This window comes from Piliocolobus tephrosceles, chromosome 13, assembly GCF_002776525.5.
Source record: "Piliocolobus tephrosceles isolate RC106 chromosome 13, ASM277652v3, whole genome shotgun sequence".
NCBI classification, from domain to species: Eukaryota; Metazoa; Chordata; class Mammalia; order Primates; family Cercopithecidae; genus Piliocolobus; species Piliocolobus tephrosceles.
Window position 1 is genome coordinate 92,081,020 of NC_045446.1, and position 19,860 is coordinate 92,100,879.

The window sequence follows — 19,860 nt, forward strand, 5'->3', positions numbered from 1 at the left end:
TCTTCAGACAAAATATTAAAACAAGATAACCAAAAAGACACAACTAGAGTATGAATTTAAAAAAAAAAAATCTCTATAGGGCAGAAAATAAAACCACATAAAGCACTGAGGGTAGTACTAGAGGGCTGCCAGGTTTAAGGGCCATTTGGCTCCTGAGAAGAACTGTTAATAAAAGGACACACATAACAGGCTCAATGGGAAAAGTCAGGTGTGCAGCTGACCTGGCCCTGGCCTAGGACAAACATTTACAAGGATTGACGACGTGTCAAGTCACAGAGTCACAAATTGTCTAGAATCAATATTGTATAGACTATTTTTTGTAAACCTCAATGCAATTAAATTTAAACTCATAATAAAAAAATTGTTTCAAAAAACATGTCTTGCCCTACCAACTATTAAACATATTACTAAGGTTGTACTGTTGTATATACTGTATGTACTAAATAATATATATGTTTATATATATATATATAACTTACATGTTTAGTATAAACATAAAGGCAGTACTGTGGTACTAGTATAAGAATAGTTAGATTAATAAAATAAAAAATCTGGAAATAACAAAATGTCAAAATTTAGTCTATGATAAAGAAGATGAGGGGGAAGATACACTGTAACACAAGTGGTGTTGGGACTAATGGTTAACCATATGGAAGAAGATAAAATTAGATCCATTCACGCCATTCACCAGAATAAATTGCAGTGGATCAGATTGAGTTGCCAAGCAAATGAGAACTATAGTTTTTTAATTAAAATGGGTGAATTTCTCTTTAGTTTGAAAGTGAGAAAACATAATTCAAATTTTTAAAAAGATAAATTTGACTAAATAAGCTTTTTTTTTTTTTTTGACAGAGTCTTGCACTTCTCGCCCTGGCTGGAGTGCAGTGGCGCAATCTCAGCGCACTGCAACCTCCGCCTCCCTGATTCAAGTGATTATCCAGCCTCAGCCTCCAGAGTAGCTGGGATTATAGGTGCCTGCCACCATGCCCAGCTAATTTTTATGTTTTTAGTAGAGATGGGGTTTCACCATTTTTGCCAGGCTGATCTCGAACTTCTGACCTCTGGTAATCTGTCTGCCTCAGCCTCCCAGAGGGCTGGGATTACAGGAGTGAGCCACCACGCCGGGCTAAGACCAAGTTCTTATGAAAAACAAGAAAAAAGATGATAAACTGAGGAAAATTATTTGTTACTTACATCGCAGACACAGGTTTCTTATCCTTCGTGTATAGATTGTATAATAAGACATAGCAAAAATAAAAATCATGCTGAGATACTACTCATCTTTCAGATTGGCAGAAACCCAAAATTGGCAAGGCTTTGGGGGCAAACAAAGCACTCTCTTACATTACTAGTGAGGATACGTCAAAGTACAACTCCTGGAGTGGGGCAGTGGTGCAAATTTGGTGATATCTAGCAAAATTATTTATGCTCTTAACATTCACCTAAGCAATCTCCCATATAGAAATCTACCCAAAGATATAGTAGCAGAAATACAGACTTATGTGTGAGTATATTCTGTACAGTACTCTTTACTAATAATGGAAACCTAATAGGAAATTGGTTGAATAGAATATTAACCAGCTGTGTCACTAGGAAAATAAGGGAAAATCTCTATATACTGCTTTAGAGTTATCTCAGGTTGTATTGTTAGAAAGACAAAAGCAAAGTGGAAGGAAGTATCCATAGTATGCTACCATATATCAAAGAAGAAGGGATGTGTATGTGTTTGCTTACATTTTTAAGAGTAGAGTAAAGGAAACACTGATACGGTTTACCTGTTACCTACTGGAGGTAGGAGGAAGTGGGTGGGAAATAAAGCCCATCTCTGAAATTCAAAAGCAGAATGTCACAAGTACACCTGTATTTCAGGTAGTTGGCTAATTATAGAAGAATAATTTCAGGTGACTTTAAAGCACAGTGATTTTGCTTTATGTATTTAATGGAATATCTTAAGGAGATAAAATTGCAAAGAAATCTGAAACTTGAATCATTTAATGATCATAGTGTGTTGTTTTTAGATGATTGCATATGTATAGAGGACAATACATATTAATATTGTTAGAACCCAGTTTTTCAGCATGAGAAAAAATAGTTGTTATGAAATCAAAGTGAAAACCATGCATCCTAAATCTGAATTGGAAATATGCATTTTCTGAAGGAGAGTACCACCTAGAAATAGTTACAAAAAAGCGACAATATAATAATTGGTACTCCCTAGTACCCAGATTAATGTCTCTTAAATACCATTTCCCACTCAAAGAAATCAGGGCTTCTTCAAAAAAGGCTGACTAAAATTTGGGGCAGGGAATATACTAGATGACCTTGGAACATCTTTTTATGCCTAAAAGCAAACAAGGAAGTAGACCAAGCCCACTAGCCATAGCAAAAAGATCCAGCTTGAAGGGCTTACCTTGGTCAAATATGGCACACTTTGAGCATTGATCAGAATAACTGTGCTGGATTAAAACCCATCATAAACATATTTTAAAATCTGTGATTTCATAATGATTGTATTCCCTTTGCTCTAGGTAGCAGAGTATCAGAATGTTGTTGTTTTCGTTTTTTTTTTTTTTTTTTGAGACAGAGTCTCGCTTTTTCGCCCATGCTGGAGTGCAGTGGCATGGTCTTGGCTCACTGCAACCTCTGTCTCCCAGGTTCACACCATTCTCCTGCCTCAGCAACCTAAGTAGCTGGTACTACGGTCACCCGCCACCATGCCAGGCTAATTTTTCTTTCTCTTTCTTTCTTTTTTTTTAAGTAGAAACGGGGTTTCACCGTATTAGCCAAGATGGTCATGATCTCCTGACCTCGTGATCCGCCCGTCTCGGCCTCCCAAAATGCTGGGATTACAGGCGTGAGCCACCGTGCCCGGCCGATGTTTTTTTTTTAAACCCTTATTGGCTACCTTTGGGAGGACTCTGGGACCAACTCATCATCCTGAAAATATACACAAAAAGGGAATGAATCAAACGTTTATTCTGTACCTTACCTGTACAAATTATGTTTCAGGGTAACGAAATGCTTAATATGGAAAAATTCTTATTTATGGAACTTCAAATAATACATGGGAAGGAATGATACCATCATTTTGTAACCTCTAATGAAATAATAGGTTTAGGTTTTAAAAAATCAGTGGTTGCTAAAAACCATTGGGTGAAAATAATCTAAAGTGGATATAATAGGTTTGCCACATCTGCACCACTGATCCATCCTTATCATGAAGACAGTCATCTTGTGCCTTCTGTCCTCATGTAGTGCCACCAGTGAGGTATTCTTGCCAAAAATTGTGATTAGGCCTCTATATTCGAACTTGTTTACAGAAATCAAGAAATGGAAAAGCATGCTATATAGTAATATGGGGATGCAATCAGCAAAGTCCAGGCTGTAGAAAAGTCTATGAGGCAAATGACAGTTTCTTTGACAAATAAATGACAAGGAAAAAACAAAGGGGGAACCTGTGTATTAAAACAGTGGTCCTCAGAGTGCTGGCATGAATCAAAAGTCACTGGGAAGGCTTGTCAAAACACAGATTGCTGGCTTCATCCCATAGTTTCTCATTCATTAGCCCTGGGTCAGGGCCCGTGAATTTGCATTTCTAAAACGTTGCTAAGTGCTCTTCATCCTGATGATCCAGAAACCGCAGAACCATGTTATTAAAGTCTTGGATTATGAGTCAAATACAGTGCATGGACCTTGTTTGGATTCTGTTTTGAACAAGCCAATTGTAAAAATAATAATAATTCCCTCGATAATAGGGAAGTGTAGGCATGGGATGGACTTTTGATAATATTAAGGAATTGGTAAATTTTGATAGTGTAATCATGGTATTGTAATTATATTTTTCTTTTTTTAAAGAAGACCCCATCTTTTTAGAAATACATGTTGAAATTATGGGTAAAATGCTATATTGTTCACTTGAACATAATTGGCGCTGAAAAGTAGTTGAGGATAGAGGTAAAAAAAAAGCTTGGGGCCAGGTTTTGTCAATTGGGAAGAACGCAAGTGATGAGTACACAAGGATTCATTATCTGTATTAATTTTTCTACTTTTCTATGTTTATGGAAATTACCTTCTAAATGTAAAATATATGTTTGGAAACATAAAAATATATTCCTAAATAACTCATGACTTAAATGTAAGTCACCATAGAAATTACACGTTTTTGGAATAGAACAGTCATGAATTATACTATTTCAAAACATGCAGGATGCAGGTAAAGCAGGACTTAAGGGTAAATTTATTGACTTAAGTCTTCCAAAAAAAGATTGAAATGAATTAAGTTCAACTCAAAAGTTAGAAAATGAAATACAGAAAAGCTGGAGGGAAAAAAATAAAAGCAGAAAAAATGGAAATAAGTTAATAATGCGGTCATCTTATATTAACAGGTAGCTGAGAAGATTGGATTGAACCAAGGCATTATTCTGAGAGAGACTGGTCTGTAATTTTCCTCTCTGTAATATGCTTAGTTCTGTCTCGGTGCTATGCTAGCCTGATAGAAGAATTGGGCAGTCCTGAGCCAGGTATGGTGTTTGCCTGCAGTCTCAGCTACTTGAGAGACAGACAGTAGGATTGTTTGAAGCCAGGTGTTTGAGGCCAGTCTGGGCAACATAGTAAGACAGAAAAGGAAAAAAAAAAAAAAGTGTGGTAATCTAAAGAGAAATTAATAGTAGGACTTCTCTATTGTCTTAAATAGTATCTGCCTCAGTGAGTAACTACTCAATTTATGTAGAAATGGCTCAGTATTTTTTCAGCACACACTTCGTACCAGATGCTGTGCCAGGTATTGAGGACACATAGATGACAAGTATATGGCCCATACTCTGGCACTCAGTCTGAGGGAGCATATAAATTTGTAAACAAAAAATTAGAATCGGGCAGGAAACATCAGTAGACAATATGGAAACGTTCCCAGGCAATTCCTTGAGAGAAGACAATTTTTAATGTATAGGATGGATTCAGCCTTGTGAGGTTTTTGCTCAGGTAGTTTCCAAGAAGAAATGGCATTTACCAAGCAGCCAGTCTGTTATAATGGGACACATTAAAAATCACGAGGAGTTTGCTGTGTGACTGGGAGACCATTAAGTTATAAGAGCTGTCAGTGTATGTTATTTAGGATTTTTGTAGCAAGGTTTATATGAGAGATTGGCCTGTAATTTTCCTTTCTTTTAATATCCTTGTATGGTATCAAGGTTATGCTGGCCTTATAAGTGTTGGAAAATATTCCATTCTTGTTATGCTCTGGAAGAGATTGTGTAAGATTGGTGTTATTTCTTCCTTGAATGACTACAAAGTCATTGGGACCTGGGGTTTTCTTTAGTCATTGTGTACTAAACATTTAGTAGAAACAGTGACCCAAAATTTCAACTTAAGTTGAATATGTATCTGAAAAGGTTTATTATTTTTACTAATATTTTCACATAAAACTTCCCTCTGCCCACTGAGGTTAATCCACAGTTTGATCAGTGTTGTATCAGTGACAGAAATTCACTAGTATGAAAACCCAGTCCATTTCTGACCACCAAATAGTGTATTACAGCTTCACAATTTTTTTTTTTTTGCTATCTAGACTTTGTGCTGTGGGTACCATGGTGTCAAATGAGACAAATCTGTGTCATCCGAATACTTGTGACCTCAACTTGATATGAGCAAGCATCATATCATTTTAATCTACTTGCTTTATTGGGATGTGTATGTGGATATATTAAGGGCTGATTATTTTCATGGGCTTTGCTGCTTGGAATGCTTTGTCTTAGTTTTTGTGGATGAATTTTTAATTACATTTTTATATTTCATAAGAAGTAATGAATTTACGTCATTCACACTTCAGAAGTTATAAAAAAGGTTCTCCAACTTTGTCCTTTAGTCACCTACTTTCCCATCTCTGGAACCAAAAGATGTTAGTTGCTTCTTAGCTCTTCATCAATTTTTATATCCTCTGAATATGCAATATATATTCACTCCCACTCTCTCCCCCCCCCTTTTTTTAACACTTTACCTTGCTTTTAATTTAGTAAGTCCTTAGAAACTATTCCTTATCATCATTGCATGTTAAAACTACCTCTTGTTTCTTTTCTCGTATGACTTCCTTGTATCTTGTGACAACAGTGATAATAAATTAATGTAGTCATTGTAATATTGATGGATTTTTAGGTTATTTCCAGTCTTCCTGCCCAAAAAAGCTACATTGAATATCCCAAATTGCTTTTGAATAATTAAATTATCATTTTCTCTTCCTTCGCTAGTTTTTTAGGACAGATTTTTTTTTTTCTTTTCATTTCAGCCATGAACCAGAGAATCAGTCAGAGTGCTCCAGTGAAACAGCCACCACCCCTGGCTCCCCAGAGCCCACAGGGAGGCGTCATGGGTGGCAGCAACTCCAACCAGCAGCAACAGATGCGACTGCAGCAACTACAGATGGAGAAGGAGAGACTGCGGCTGAAACAACAAGAACTGCTTCGGCAGGTGAGGCCACAGGTTAGAAACCAGCCTTCCACTTTTTGGGGTTTGTTTTCTTAAAGTTGGGCAGATTGCATTTTAACATGTATTAGTTACAGAAGAATGTTGTCTTTGTAAAACTGAGCGACACAGAAGCATTCTATCCAGCCCTGTCCTTGTCTTAGTTTCGTGACTGTGAATGGCCTTTGATCAAGTTACAAGGGATGTGACTTGGAAACCTGTATCATGAAGAGCTGTTTTGGTCATGGTCATTGCAATTGAGCAAAAAGTGAAGGAAGCAAGGATGATTTCTCTAACCTACATGGAATTGTGGATTGCTGTTTTTCTGAGGATTTCACTAAAGGGGAAATTCTAGAACATCACTTGGGAGAAAATATCCTTTATTAATAACTTACGTGGTGGGATACACCAATATGACATTTCTCGAATGACAAATATACTTCAGTATTACCGAATCTAAGAATTTTCATTTAAAACAAAATAAACATTACCTTTGGCCAGGGGCGGTAGCTCACGCCTGTAATTCTAGCACTTTAGGAGGCCAGAGTGGGCAGATTACTGGAGGCCAGGAGTTCAAGACCAGCCTGGACAACTTAGCGAAACCCCGTCTCTACTAAAAATAGAAAAATTAGCCAAGCGTGGTGGCACACACCTGTAATCCCAGCTACTTGGGAGGCTGAGGCACAAGAATCACTTGAGCCTCAGAGGCAGAGGTTCAGTAAGCCAAGATTGTGCCACTGCGCTCGAGCCTGGGTGACAGAGCGAGACTCTGTCTCAAAAAACAAAAAGTTATCTTCAAGTTTAGAAGATGCCAGTGTGCTTTAAAATGACCTGCTTATGGATGTTTTTTTATGTTGGGAAAAGTAGGACATAGCAGTAGAGAGCTTGAAGCCCTTTAATCACCATTTCCATCAGCTTTCTTCTAGAAGGTACTATTGGTCTTTATGTTCCTAATATGTATAATTAATGTCAACATTAATTTTTACTTATTTCAGAGTGGTTAAATCTAAGTTCAGATATTGGGGATAAGGTCTTTTGTTAAACAGTGTAGATATTTTTTAAATTTCTATATAAAATTTTTTTGAATAGATAATAGAAACATGGTATAATGGTGATAAATGTACAAAAGGTGAAAATACACTCAAAATAAGAGCTTTTCCCTGTTTTTCTGGTTCTCTCCTATGGGGCCTAAATAACTATGAGTTTCTTAGGTTTTTTGTTTTTTGTTCATTTTTCCAGAGATATTCTGTTTACATACATAAAATACATGTATCTATGCTGTTTTTTCCCCCACCTAAATCACAGCATGCTAAGTATAGACATTTAAAAATCATCATACTTGGCCAGGCACGGTGTCTCATGGCCCATGCCTCTAGTCCCAACACTTTGGGAGACTGAGGCAGGAGGCTTGCTTGAGCCCAGGAGTTCGAAACCAGCCTGGGCAACATGGTGTGAGACCCTGTCTCTAAAAAAAACAACAACCCTCTACATTTCTGTTACCGGGAAGTAGGCACTTAAAGGTCTGGTTTTTTTTTTTTTTTTAAGGGCTATATTTTAAAAGTATCTCTTGAGTGTCAGTGAAAATATATGAACTCAGTACTACCTGAACTCTGATTTGGGGTTTGAGGAACTGGTATTTAAGGAGTTAAATTAAGCCATAGCTTCTGAGACAGGCTCACCTTTAAACTGTGCTTTGTTGGTAATCTGTCCCTACAACTCTAGTGTGATTGACATCAAAGGTAAACCCTGATAGAAGGAGTAAGACAGTACGTGCCAACATATGATGTCAGCAACTTTTTGGGGCTCAGAAAATCATGCTACAAAATATGGTTCTTTGACAGACTAAACTAAGGAAGCAGCCTCAAGTTCTCTCCCAAAGCATGGGATGAGGTTGTTCTTTGAAGTTCCTTTATCTACCTAGAAACCAGACCCCCCAAAAAGGAATACAATTGCTGTTGATCCCCTCCCCAAAATTTCATTAACCAGAGAAGACTGAAACTTGTATGACAAAGGAAAAGACTAAAAATTAAATATCACACCTAGAAAGCTCAGAGGAACTTTGCCCAGACTATTGTCTGTTCTCAGATCCCATTCAGTTTCCAAAGAGAATTATTTACTAACCATTGTCTGAGCACTAGGCCCATTCATTCTGTCTAAAAATCATTTACTGCCCTTCAAAATGGCCTCATTTCCCTCATGTTCCCTTCCCCTGTGAAGAAGGGTATTATGTAGTATCTGGAACTTACTCGGTTATTGGGTAATCATTCTCTTGCAATTTCCCCCATGCTTGGGTACCTTAAATAAATTTGTATGCCCTTTTCTCCAATTAATTTGTCTATTAGTTCATTTTCAGCGAAACTTTAGAGGGCAGAGGGGAAGTTTTCCTTTTGGCCCCTATAAAGTGATCCTGAAAGAAATGTTTATCTGACGTAAAAAAGATGGAGAAAAGAAGCATTATTGTACCTCTGACTTTCTAACAAATTACCATAAAGAAGAAGATTTTTCACCTGCTATTGTTAGAACACGGTAGAACCGTCAAAAATATAATTATGTGGCTAATAGAAAAAAATAAAGCAATTTAAAAATGTGTTATGTAACCTATTTTCATTGTTTTTCATTTTGTTGTTACCGAGTAGTAGTTGTTCTGAGTAAATACAGGTCTCAATTTCACTATGAATAAAAACTGTCAAAGTCAAAAAACTAAAAAAAAAGTTATTTAATTACTAATGTTAAAATCACACTGTTTTTAAGATAATTTGTAAAGTCTAGAAATGGGGCCATTCGCCATTTTGTTTTATGCCATAGATCATCCTGGGGTTTTTTGGTGGGCAAACGCTGCTATTTGTAAAACTCTACTTTCAAAGAATTTCCCTAAATCTTAATTCTCAGTCTTACTCTGGGTGATGGGTCCTGGACAGAATAGCTTCACTTCCTTTAAAGGTAACTTCTTTGTTTCATCTTTACTACCTACTGTGTCATCTTTTCTTATGTTAAAGTTGACAGACCTGCTCTATTCTCATACTAATAGACTATTTTTTGGATTTTTTTTTAAGTAATCACAATGAATTCAGTGTATCTTAAGTCTTTTGGCTTCCTGTGAAGTTCTTCCATTGATAGTTTATCTTACCACTGAAACATCAAATATATTGTATCTGCTTTATCTAATACTCAGAAGCAAAGAACCTACGTGACCAATATCAAATTTTTTTTAGTTCTGACACCTAGTCTTGCTGTCCTATCCTCAATGCTGTTAAAAACTTCTGAGGTTCCAGTTTTGTTATGTGGTGACTCCATTGGCTCCTGTCTTCCTCAGTCTGCTGCTTCTTGGGTAGCTTGGGAATTCTGTGCTATGGTGATATGTCTGGATACAATTTGTAAGTCAGCCTACACAGCCAGACCATGTGGCTTAAAGTAATTTTTATCCATCTTATTTTTTACTCTTAGGCAATGCGGAATATCAATCCCAGCACAGCAAATTCTCCAAAATGTCAGGTAGGCTCTTATCTGATGTTTTAGCACTGGAAAAAAAAAAAGATACTAAATTAGGAAAGATAAACTTACATTCCAGGGTCCTATCCTTATTGGACATTAGCCCAGAGTATAACTTTGAGCCATCTTTGATACTGAGGTTAACATCGCCCTTCCAAGAAAGTCTACACAGTCTGCTCCCTCCCTGCTCCTCCTAGGGAGTTTCTGTTTATTTTGATTCCATGGAGGTCTTTTTTATTCTATATTTAAATGTATTGTGTCTCAGTTGTACATCCTATCAGCTTCTAGGTATGCCTAATTTTTATTTGAATAGCTTAAATAGTATGTGTAATGATTTAAAGGAACTAATAAATTGAACAGTAACAAAAGCAGTACTTACTTGGGTAGGCTAGTTTAGGAAATTTTAGTCACGATACTATGTGGAAGAGAAAAATTCTTTCCAGTGGACATTCTAAAGGAAAAACATCAAAATTTTCAGGAGAGGATCTGCCTGGATAGTATTTCAGGTTTTCTTGCTGGCTTTTATCAGCATTCTCTGATGAACCCCAGGGAGCCCTGGTTGTGAAGGCATCTTACTTAGAAGGAAAGATTGTGGCCATTTTTTCTTCTAACACAGGCACTTGTCTGACTTGTGGGAAGGATCTCATTCTTAAAACCAAAAAGATTTTAGGTGTTTGGGATCTGCAGATTCGAAGAAATTTGGAGCCAGAGGATCATTCCACTTCTCTTGGGGCAAAAGCAACCATAAAATGCCTCACATTCTATGTAGCTTATTCTGCACTAGGCTAAATAAGTACATTGTTTTAGAATCTGCTGTAGAAGTGGGAGTTGGCAAAATTCTGCTCATTTTGGATACTGTTAAGTTGTCCATTGGAGCACCATGATGATAAAAGTCAGATACAGTCTTCATAGAGACCGGTTAATTTTGTGAGAGGGAAAATCTCTCTTCTTCTTTATCTGTCTGATAAATGCCTCCATTCATCAAAAGACCAAGCAAGGGATAACTCATAGTAACCCATCTTCACCAAAGTCAAGCATAGACATTCTTATGATGAGGGGGCACTAATATCCCATTTGACTGTGAAGTGCAGCATAGCATTGGGTCTTTATAACATGAAGCCATTTTTTCTTTGCCGTTTCTCTGAAGTGTTTGTTTTTTTGTTTTGTTTTGTTTTGTTTTGTTTGTTTTGTCTTTTTTCATTTTTGAGACAGTCTCGCTCTGTCGCCCAGGCTGGAGTGCAGTGGCGTGATCTCAGTTCACTGCAATCTCCACCTTCCGGGTTCATGCCATTCTCCTGCCTCAGCCTCCCGAGTAGCTGGGACTACAGGCGCCCGCCACCACACCCAGCTAATTTTTTTTGTATTTTTTAGTAGAGACGGGGTTTCACCGTGTTAGCCAGGATGGTCTCGATCTCCTGACCTCATGATCCGCCTGCCTCAGCCTCCCAAAGTGCTGGGATTACAGGTGTGAGCCACCACACCCAGCCTGAAGTGTTTCTGAAAGAAGACTTTTATTCATGATAAATGAAATAGAAACTAATATAGGAGCAGAAATTAACTCAAAGGAGATTTGGATTCAGGTAAAAAGTCCTCCATGCCATAAAAATGTTGAACTTGTTTCCTTTTTTCCCAGGGTCTTATACCCTGAATCTGGTAAATAGTCAAATTCTTCTTGATCTTTGTTTCATACTTGAATAGAAAAGTAAATCCTTACTGTTATTAAAATTATCAGGAATTCTTACATTTTTTAAAATAGTAAAGCTTTAGAAAAGATGAGGCTTATTAGTAGTAAAGTTTCTAAGATGTGAAGATTAGAGGTAATTACTTAGATTTACCCAGACCACAGCAAAAAACTTGAAAGAGGTTTTTTAAAATCTTTGCATATGTTGGAGATTAAAATATTGGTTTGTTATATATGCTTTAGTTGTCAATATATAATATTTACCTGACATAATTGTGGAAAATTAACAGTTAAATGTATGAAAATCAAGTATAGGGTTATATTTGAAATAGCTCAGATCAAGAAATCTGGAGGTATTTGTATCAAGAAAGCATGTGTGTATTTTTCTCATCCTATTATTTTCTAAATAACCATAAGGTAGTTGTCAGGAAATAGATCACAAAGAAGAGTCATATCTTTTTCTTTTTTCTTCTTTTTTTTTGAGACAGAGCCTTGCTCTGTTGCCCAGGCTTGAGTGCAGTGGCGCAATCTTGGCTCACTGCAACCTCCGCCTCCCGGGTTCAAGCGATTCTCCTGCCTTCACCCTCCTGAGTAGCTGTGATTACAGGCACCTGCCACCATGCCCAGCTAATATTTTGTATTTTTAGTAGAGACGGGGTTTCACTGTGTTATCCAGGGTGGCATCTCCTGACCTCGCGATCCACCTGCTTCGGCCTCCCAAAGTGCTGGGATTACAGGCGTGACCCACCATGTCTGGCCAGAAGAGTCATATCTTAAGTGAAGATAGCTTTAAATAGTGTTTCTCAGAATAATCAAGAAAGCTAGAAAGGGTTTTTCAGTCCCAAAGAACAGAGGGTATAAAGACATCATTCAATATCTGAACACCAGACACTGTTGTTCAAAGTTACTGGTTTTTTAAGTTATACTTTTCTAATAGATATTAATGCAGCTGAGTTAGCAAGGAATAGTGAGAGCAGTGTCATTGTCTAATGACACATATACCTCATATGCTGTGGGATGTGGAAAACCACCAAACTTCACAATGCTTATGAATTACTTCAAAAGCTGTCTTTAAGTACTTCCAGCAGGATTAACAAATCACGTGGCTGTTGTAGGGTGCTAACGTCAGTATGGGTGAGCTTAATGAAAAATTCCAAGATCCATGGCCCAAGTGATACTGAATTGTAAAATTTTGAAAAAACTTTAAAGGCATTTATATATCTTCATAGTTAAATATGGAAATTATCACCTTAATTTATTACACTGTGTTGGCAGAATTTTGGAAAAATTCATCCTTACAGAGCTTAACTTTTTATTTTTATTTTGAGATGAAGTTTTGCCCTTGTTGCCCAGGTTAGAGTGCAATGGCGTGGGTGATCTTTGCTCACCGCAACCTCTGCCTCCCAGGTTCAAGTGATTCTCCTGCCTCCGCCTCCCAAGTAGCTGGGATTACAGGCATTCACCACCATGCCCAGCTAATTTTGTATTTTTGATAGAGATGGGGTTGCTCCATGTTGGTTCAGGCTGGTCTCGAACTCCCAACCTCAGGTGATCTGCCCGCCTCAGCCTCCCAAAGTGCTGGGATTACAGGTGTGAGCTACCGCGCCCGGCCAAAGAGCTTAACATTTTAATTTTATTTTGATTACTTACGATTTTTATGTTTCAAAAGCAATTTCCATTCTCAGAAGAAACTTTTTGAAACTGTAAACATCTTTGCTTTGTGAGATTGAGCAGTTAATGCTATTTTCTAGTCGTATCTCTGTCACACATCAGTGCTCACTTGTAAATTGGAGAGACCTTTAGAGCGAGTGGGTTTAGGAATGCACTCTAGCTTCTGTTTCAAGGTCTTTTGAGAGAAGCACTTTGAGGAAAGATAGTCCCCCTCGAGTGCGAACACTTCTACCTTCTCTTGTGCTTAAGAATATGGTTCTTGGACTGGGGGCGGTGGCTCACGCCTGTAATCCCAGCACTTTGGGAGGCCGAAGCGGATGGATCACGTGAAGTCAGGAGTTTGAGACCAGCCTGGTCAACATGGTGAAACCCTGTTTCTACTAAAAATACAAAAATTAGCTGGGTGTTGTGACAGGCGCCTGTAATCCCAGCTGCTCAGGAGACTGAGGCAGGAGAATCGCCTGAACCCGGGAGGCAGAGGTTGCAGTGAGTCCAGATCGTGGCATTGCATTCTGGCCTGGGCGAAAAGAGCAAAACTCCATCTTTTAAAAAAAAAAAAAGAATTTGGTTCTTAGTATCTGGGGTTCCCTAGTACCTATGAGATAAGTTTAAACTCTGCAACTGGCTCATGGTCTGTGGTCAGTAGCCTTCTCACTCACTGATTTCAGTTAAGCCAGTAACTCTTCCATTAGCTAGGTGCACTCTGCTACCTTGTTGCTGTTACTCTGCTCACAAGCTTTTCCCCATAATAAGAACCTTGCTTATACCCTTTCTTACCAGTAAAGATTCTTCATTTCTCTTTTTTTTTTTTTTTAACCTTTTTTTTTTTCTTTTTTTATTATACTTTAAGTTCTAGGGTACATGTGCACAACATGCGGGTTTGTTACATATGTATACATGTGCCATGTTGGTGTGCTGCACCCATTAACTCGTCGTTTACATTAGGTATATCTCCTAATGCTATCCCCCCCCTTCATTTCTCTTTTAAGGCTTTGGGTGAGATTAATTCCCAAGTGCCCTTATGAGAATTCTTGAGGCAGGGCACAGTGGCTCACACCTGTAATCCCAGCACTTTTAGAGGCCGAGGCAGGCAAATCACCTGGGATAAGAAGTTCGAGATCAGCCTGGCCAATATGGTGAAACTCTGTCTCTACTAAAAATAGAAAAATTAGCTGGGCTTGGTGGCATGCACCTATAGTCCCAGCTACTCAGGAGGCTGAGGTGGGAGGATGGCCTGAGTCTGGGAAGTTCAGTGAGCTGAGATCGTGCCACTATACTCCATCCAGCCTGGGTGACAGTGAGAGTGCCTCAAAAAAAGAAAATTAGAGAATTCTTGAAACTACTCAGAAATAAGAACAATACTGCTGTATAAAGACATCTTAACTCAGTAGCCAGTGTAATTCCAATTTAGGTGGTCAAAAGTGTGATATGGGATTACTTTTGTATTTGGTCAAGTAATTGCTTCAATCTGTATAGAAATTACAGTATAAATATTTTGCAACTATTGAATAATGTGTAATTGCCTTTCCTTATGGGTGGTAATGAATAGACACCAGGGTCAGTCACTGGTTTAATGAATGACAAAGCCCACAGTATTGCTGTTGAGGATATTGTACTACACCATTACCTCTCAGTAGTGAAGAGGTTCAGATGTTTACAGTTGTAGTTAGTGAGAACAGACTAATACCATTGTTCTGACCTTTATGAAAACAATTGCCAACAACCATTGTGTTTCCTGAATTTAGTAAAAGTAAAATATTTGGCGTTTTTCCCTTCAAACTGTCTTTCATGTTAGCTTTTCAAAACCCTGTTAACACTTTTTCTAACATTATCTTTCTCTTTGAAAGATACTATCTTTCTCTTCTAATATTAAATAAATCATGGATTTTTTGAATGTTTTCCAATGGATATATTATATATATATATATATTTTTTTTTTTTTTTGAGACGGAGTCTCGCTCTGTTGCCCAGGCTGGAGTGCAGTGGCCAGATCTCAGCTCACTGCAAGCTCCACCTCCCAGGTTCACGCCATTCTCCTGCCTCAGCCTCCCGAGTAGCTGGGACTACAGGCGCCTGCCACCTCGCCCGGCTAGTTTTTTGTATTTTTTTAGTAGAGACGGGGTTTCACCGTATTAGCCAGGATGGTCTCGATCTCCTGATCTCGTGATCCGCCCGTCTCGGCCTCCGAAAGTGCTGGGATTACAGGCTTGAGCCACCGCGCCCGGCCTTATATTTTATTTTTAATGGGTATGTTGAAAACTTTGTATAAGAGGGAAGATTTAGCCTCACACCCTGCACACTTTTAACTGGCTATTTCATTTGTTTTTTCACTTGTTTTTTCATTTGTTATTTCACTTGCCTCTTCCTTGTTATTTGAACAGTGCCATAGTAACTTTGAGACCATGATTAAGTAATACAGATTACAAAAGGCCTAATTCCAGAAGTCTGTGAGAAAGAGTGTAGAATCCAAGGATAATGCTAGGGAACACCAAACTGCCATCCTGTTTTGGATGTGACTTTTCAGAGTTTAAGATTATCATATAGTTCTCATAACTGTCCCCAAATCCATGTGTATACTTTTTTTAATCAAAGAAGTTGTTCTGAAATTAAAGCTTCTTTGGTAAATGGCATAAACGTTAAAAAAACATAAAGCATTGGCTCAGTGTTTTAATGACTTTAGAAATAATAAAATGTTCTATTATAGTTTAAAGCTGTGTTGGAAAATGAGGTATGGCAAGACCTCTATCTTAAACAGTTGGAAGAAATGGCATTTTTTTCTGTTTTTAGAATTGTTGACATAAACTGCTATCACTAAGGCAAACTATTTACAAGGCATGTGTTTTCAGAGTTATTCTCCGTTTCTAAATTTGGATTTTTAGTTCACTAAGTGAGTCTTCCTTAAACAAATTGATTACCACCCTCCCTGCAAAAAACCCTTATTCCCATGCCATATATCATCCAGAAACGGATACTCTTGTGTAATGCAGTATTTGCTAAAGACAGAATAGCTTTAAGAAAGTAACATTGACTAGGTAGCTCCCCAAGTCATTAATTCTTATTTTATCTATTTATTTATTTTTTTGAAACGAAATCACCCAGGCTGGAGTGCAATGGCATGATCTTGGCTCACTGCAACCTCCACCTCGTGGGTTCAAGTGATTCCCCTGCCTCAGCCTCCCAAGTAGTTGGGATTACAGGCGCATACCACCACGCCCAGCTAATTTTTTTGTATTTTTAGTAGAGACAGGGTTTCACCATGTTGGTTAGGCTGATCTCGAACTCCTGACCTCAGGTGATCCACCCGCCTTGGCCTCCCAAAGTGTTGGGATTACAGGCATGAATCACTGCTCCTGGCCTATGTTAATATTTTTATATGCAATGAATATAGTATGTTTCATTGGGTTCAATAAGGAAAATAAAATAGTGTTGATATTTAAGGAAATTGCTAGACATGGGGTAGGGAAATTGCATATATTTATATAAGAAAATAAGCCATCCTTTTTCTCCCCTTCTTAACAATATGTCTTTGTAGTTCAGTCTTGCCAAAATAAACAACCTCTACCTCCCACACAGTCACGCGTGCATGAGTGTGCCCACACTCAGATAACGAAGGTTTCAGGAGACAGATCTTAGAAGTGAAATGGAAGTTTCGGAATGTATCCTACTCCATGTTTTAGCGAGTCAGATTATGAAGGAGAATGACCATGAAGTTAGACAATTGAGAAAGAGTTTTCTCCTATAAGGTGTCCTGCTTCTAGGGAGAAACAGTTAAATCATGTGTTTCCATCGTGAGTAAGTGTTATAATTCCTTGTATTCTTAGCAAAGGATTGTAAATGTAAAAGGGAAGTTACCATAGGAAACTTAAGAATTTTAGATGTAAAATAGTGAAAATTTGTTTCAGGGTTATCTAGACATTTTGCTAGGTACTTTCAAAAAATAATATGGATAAGCATGAAGTCAAATTAATCTGAATTTTTAATCAAAAATATTTTATATAAATTCTCCATTTTATTGCATTTAAAAATAAGCCTGTATATATCTTACACCTGTGTAAAAGAATGCCCAGTTATATTTCAATAGAGTAATTTTATCAAAACACATTTTCAGTGAATATCAACATTATTTCATAATTGGGTAAATCTGGCATAGCTCTTTTGTAGACAATCCAGTTATATCCTGAGCCATAAGCCTTGGGACATAATTGGATTGTCTACAAAACTGATTTTAGTTCAAACCTTTCATGTTGAAAGTTACCTCTATCTCTAAGAAGTTTTTGGATTATTTTATCCTGAACACAATGCCTAAAATTAGAATACTGGACTAAAAATACAAGTTTGTTAAACTTCTGTTTTCCCAAAGGTAACTAGGATAAATAGTTTGACAAACTTTCAAAACTTCGGAAATAAGTTACAGGAAATTCAGCCAAAACATAATCATGCTTCTGTTCTGTATTTCAAAGGTCAAATAGTTTTTTCTAACTGAAGCAAGTATTTTTAGCCATTTTCTTCTGTAATAATAGAAAAATGTGGTAGCTTTTCCCATTGAGCTTGTAAATCTTAGCTAATCTGGGACGCATTTGGAGTCAGAGCTATCTGTGCTATAAGTAAAACTCAGGGTCCCAGTTTGTTCTGTAGGAAACTTTGCAGGGTGGTTCATAAAAGAAAACAAGAGTTTGCCTGCTTTATTTAGTGGACTTTTATGGAACCAAGACCTAGCCATAAGCCATTGACTCTTACATTTCCCTCCTCTCATGTAAGTAGCAATATAATTTCCCAGAAGGCAAAAAAGATGCTAAGATCATGTATTTTTGGTAGTTAAGGTATTTTGGCCTTACATAAAATTGATGCCTTGATCCACATCATTTAGAAAAATAATGAGAAAGGCAGTAAAAGTAGTCAGTAGTCTGGAAACACTTAGAATATTTTTAGGGTTTTTAAAATTTTTTAGAGTATCCAAGAGAAACGAAAGCGTGTGTCTACACAAAGCCAAAATGTAGAAACCACCCAGATGACTAGATAAACAAATGTAATATATTCCCACAGTGGAATACTAGTTAGCAATAAAAAGGAATGAGCTGTGTGAATATAACATGAATGAATCCCAAAGTTATCACACTAAGTGAAAAAGTACATGCTGTAAGATTTTATTTTAGAAAATTCTAGAAAATACCAACTAATCTATAATGACAAAAAGCAGATCATTAGTTTCTGAAGGTTGAAGTAGGGAAGGTGAGAAGTAGTGGGAGAAAATTTTAAGGATGATTTTTCTTTCTTTCTTTCTTTTTTTTGAGACCGAGTTTCGTTTTTATTGTCCAGGCTGGAGTGCAATGGCGCAGTCTCGGCTACCACAACCTCAGCCTCCCAGGTTCAAGTGATTCTCCTGCCTCAGCCTCCCGAGTAGCTTGAATTACAGGCGCCCACCACCACACCCAGCTAATTTTTTGTATTTTTAGTAGAGACAGGTTTCTGCATGTTAGTCAGGCTGGTCTTGAACTCCCAACCTCAGGTGATCTGCCCACCTCAGCCTCCCGAAGTACTGGGATTACAGGTGTGAGTCACTGCACCTGGCTGAGGATGATTATCTTGATTGTAGTGGCAGCTTCACAGGTGTATACACATTTCAAAACTCATCAATTCATGTACTTTAAAATTTATTGTACATCAGTTATCTATCAATAAAACTTTTCGAAATTTACTTGGAATATCTAATCACCTGTAACTGAAAGTTTCAAAACTCAGCTAAGTATTTATACCTTTAGTATGCTATCCATAATCTGCATATATGTTATTTGTATCATTGGCCTTGTTACATTATAGAGTCATCCCCTAGGGGATTGGTTCCAGGAATCCTCACGAATACCAGAATCCTCAGATGCTCAAGTCCCTTGTATAAAACGGATACTATTTGCGTATAACCTACATACATCCTCCTGTATACCTTAAATCATTTCTAGATTACTTACAATAATACAATGGAAATGCTGTGTAAAAGCTGTTATACTGTTATAACTGTGTTGTTATTCTGTATTGGGAATAATGGCAAGAAGAATAGTCTGTGTATATTAAGTACAGACACAGCCTTCCATTTTTCTTCTCGAATATTTTGATCCATACTTGGTTGACTCCATGGATGTAAAAGGGTGACTATATTTGTTTTCATGCCAAATTCCTCCCTCTTTGATTAATAATACACTCTCCTGCCACCAGTAAGTAAAGTGTCTTTTTTAATTGATTCTTTCAAGTCTAATTTAGGTGAATCCTTAGGTTAGTTATTCTTAGTCATGGCTCAAATATAGGTTTAATGAGAAAAGTGTTTCCGTAGCCCTTCAAAGGGTCAGATATCTCCTTAGGTAACATGGAATGATTTCCCTGCTTACTGACATCTCTAAGTTATCTTTCTTTATAAATTTGCATAGTTGGTTCTGCAGTGTGTGCTGACATAGAAATTCAGTTGTTAAATGAAGTAAAAAGTAAAAATTTCATGGCTTTTAACAAACATAGTGGCCAATTTCAAAGCATCAAAAACATGGAGAGTCTAGTCTACACAGGATACTAGTTTTAAC

The 19,860-nt window shown here is 37.5% G+C and overlaps 1 protein-coding gene across 3 annotated transcripts in view; it reads left to right on the top strand.

The window, feature by feature from the left end:
* Positions 1-19,860, top strand: part of YAP1 (Yes1 associated transcriptional regulator) — a 123,417-nt gene that overhangs the window by 92,013 nt on the left and 11,544 nt on the right. The window contains exons 5-6 of one of the 3 annotated variants that reach the window (XM_023208110.2): positions 6,281-6,474; positions 9,901-9,948. In XM_023208110.2, the coding sequence (XP_023063878.1) occupies positions 6,281-6,474; positions 9,901-9,948 (242 nt within the window). The remainder of the gene's footprint in view (positions 1-6,280; positions 6,475-9,900; positions 9,949-19,860) is intronic. The other 2 variants (XM_023208108.2, XM_023208109.2) reach the window with 2 other exon arrangements.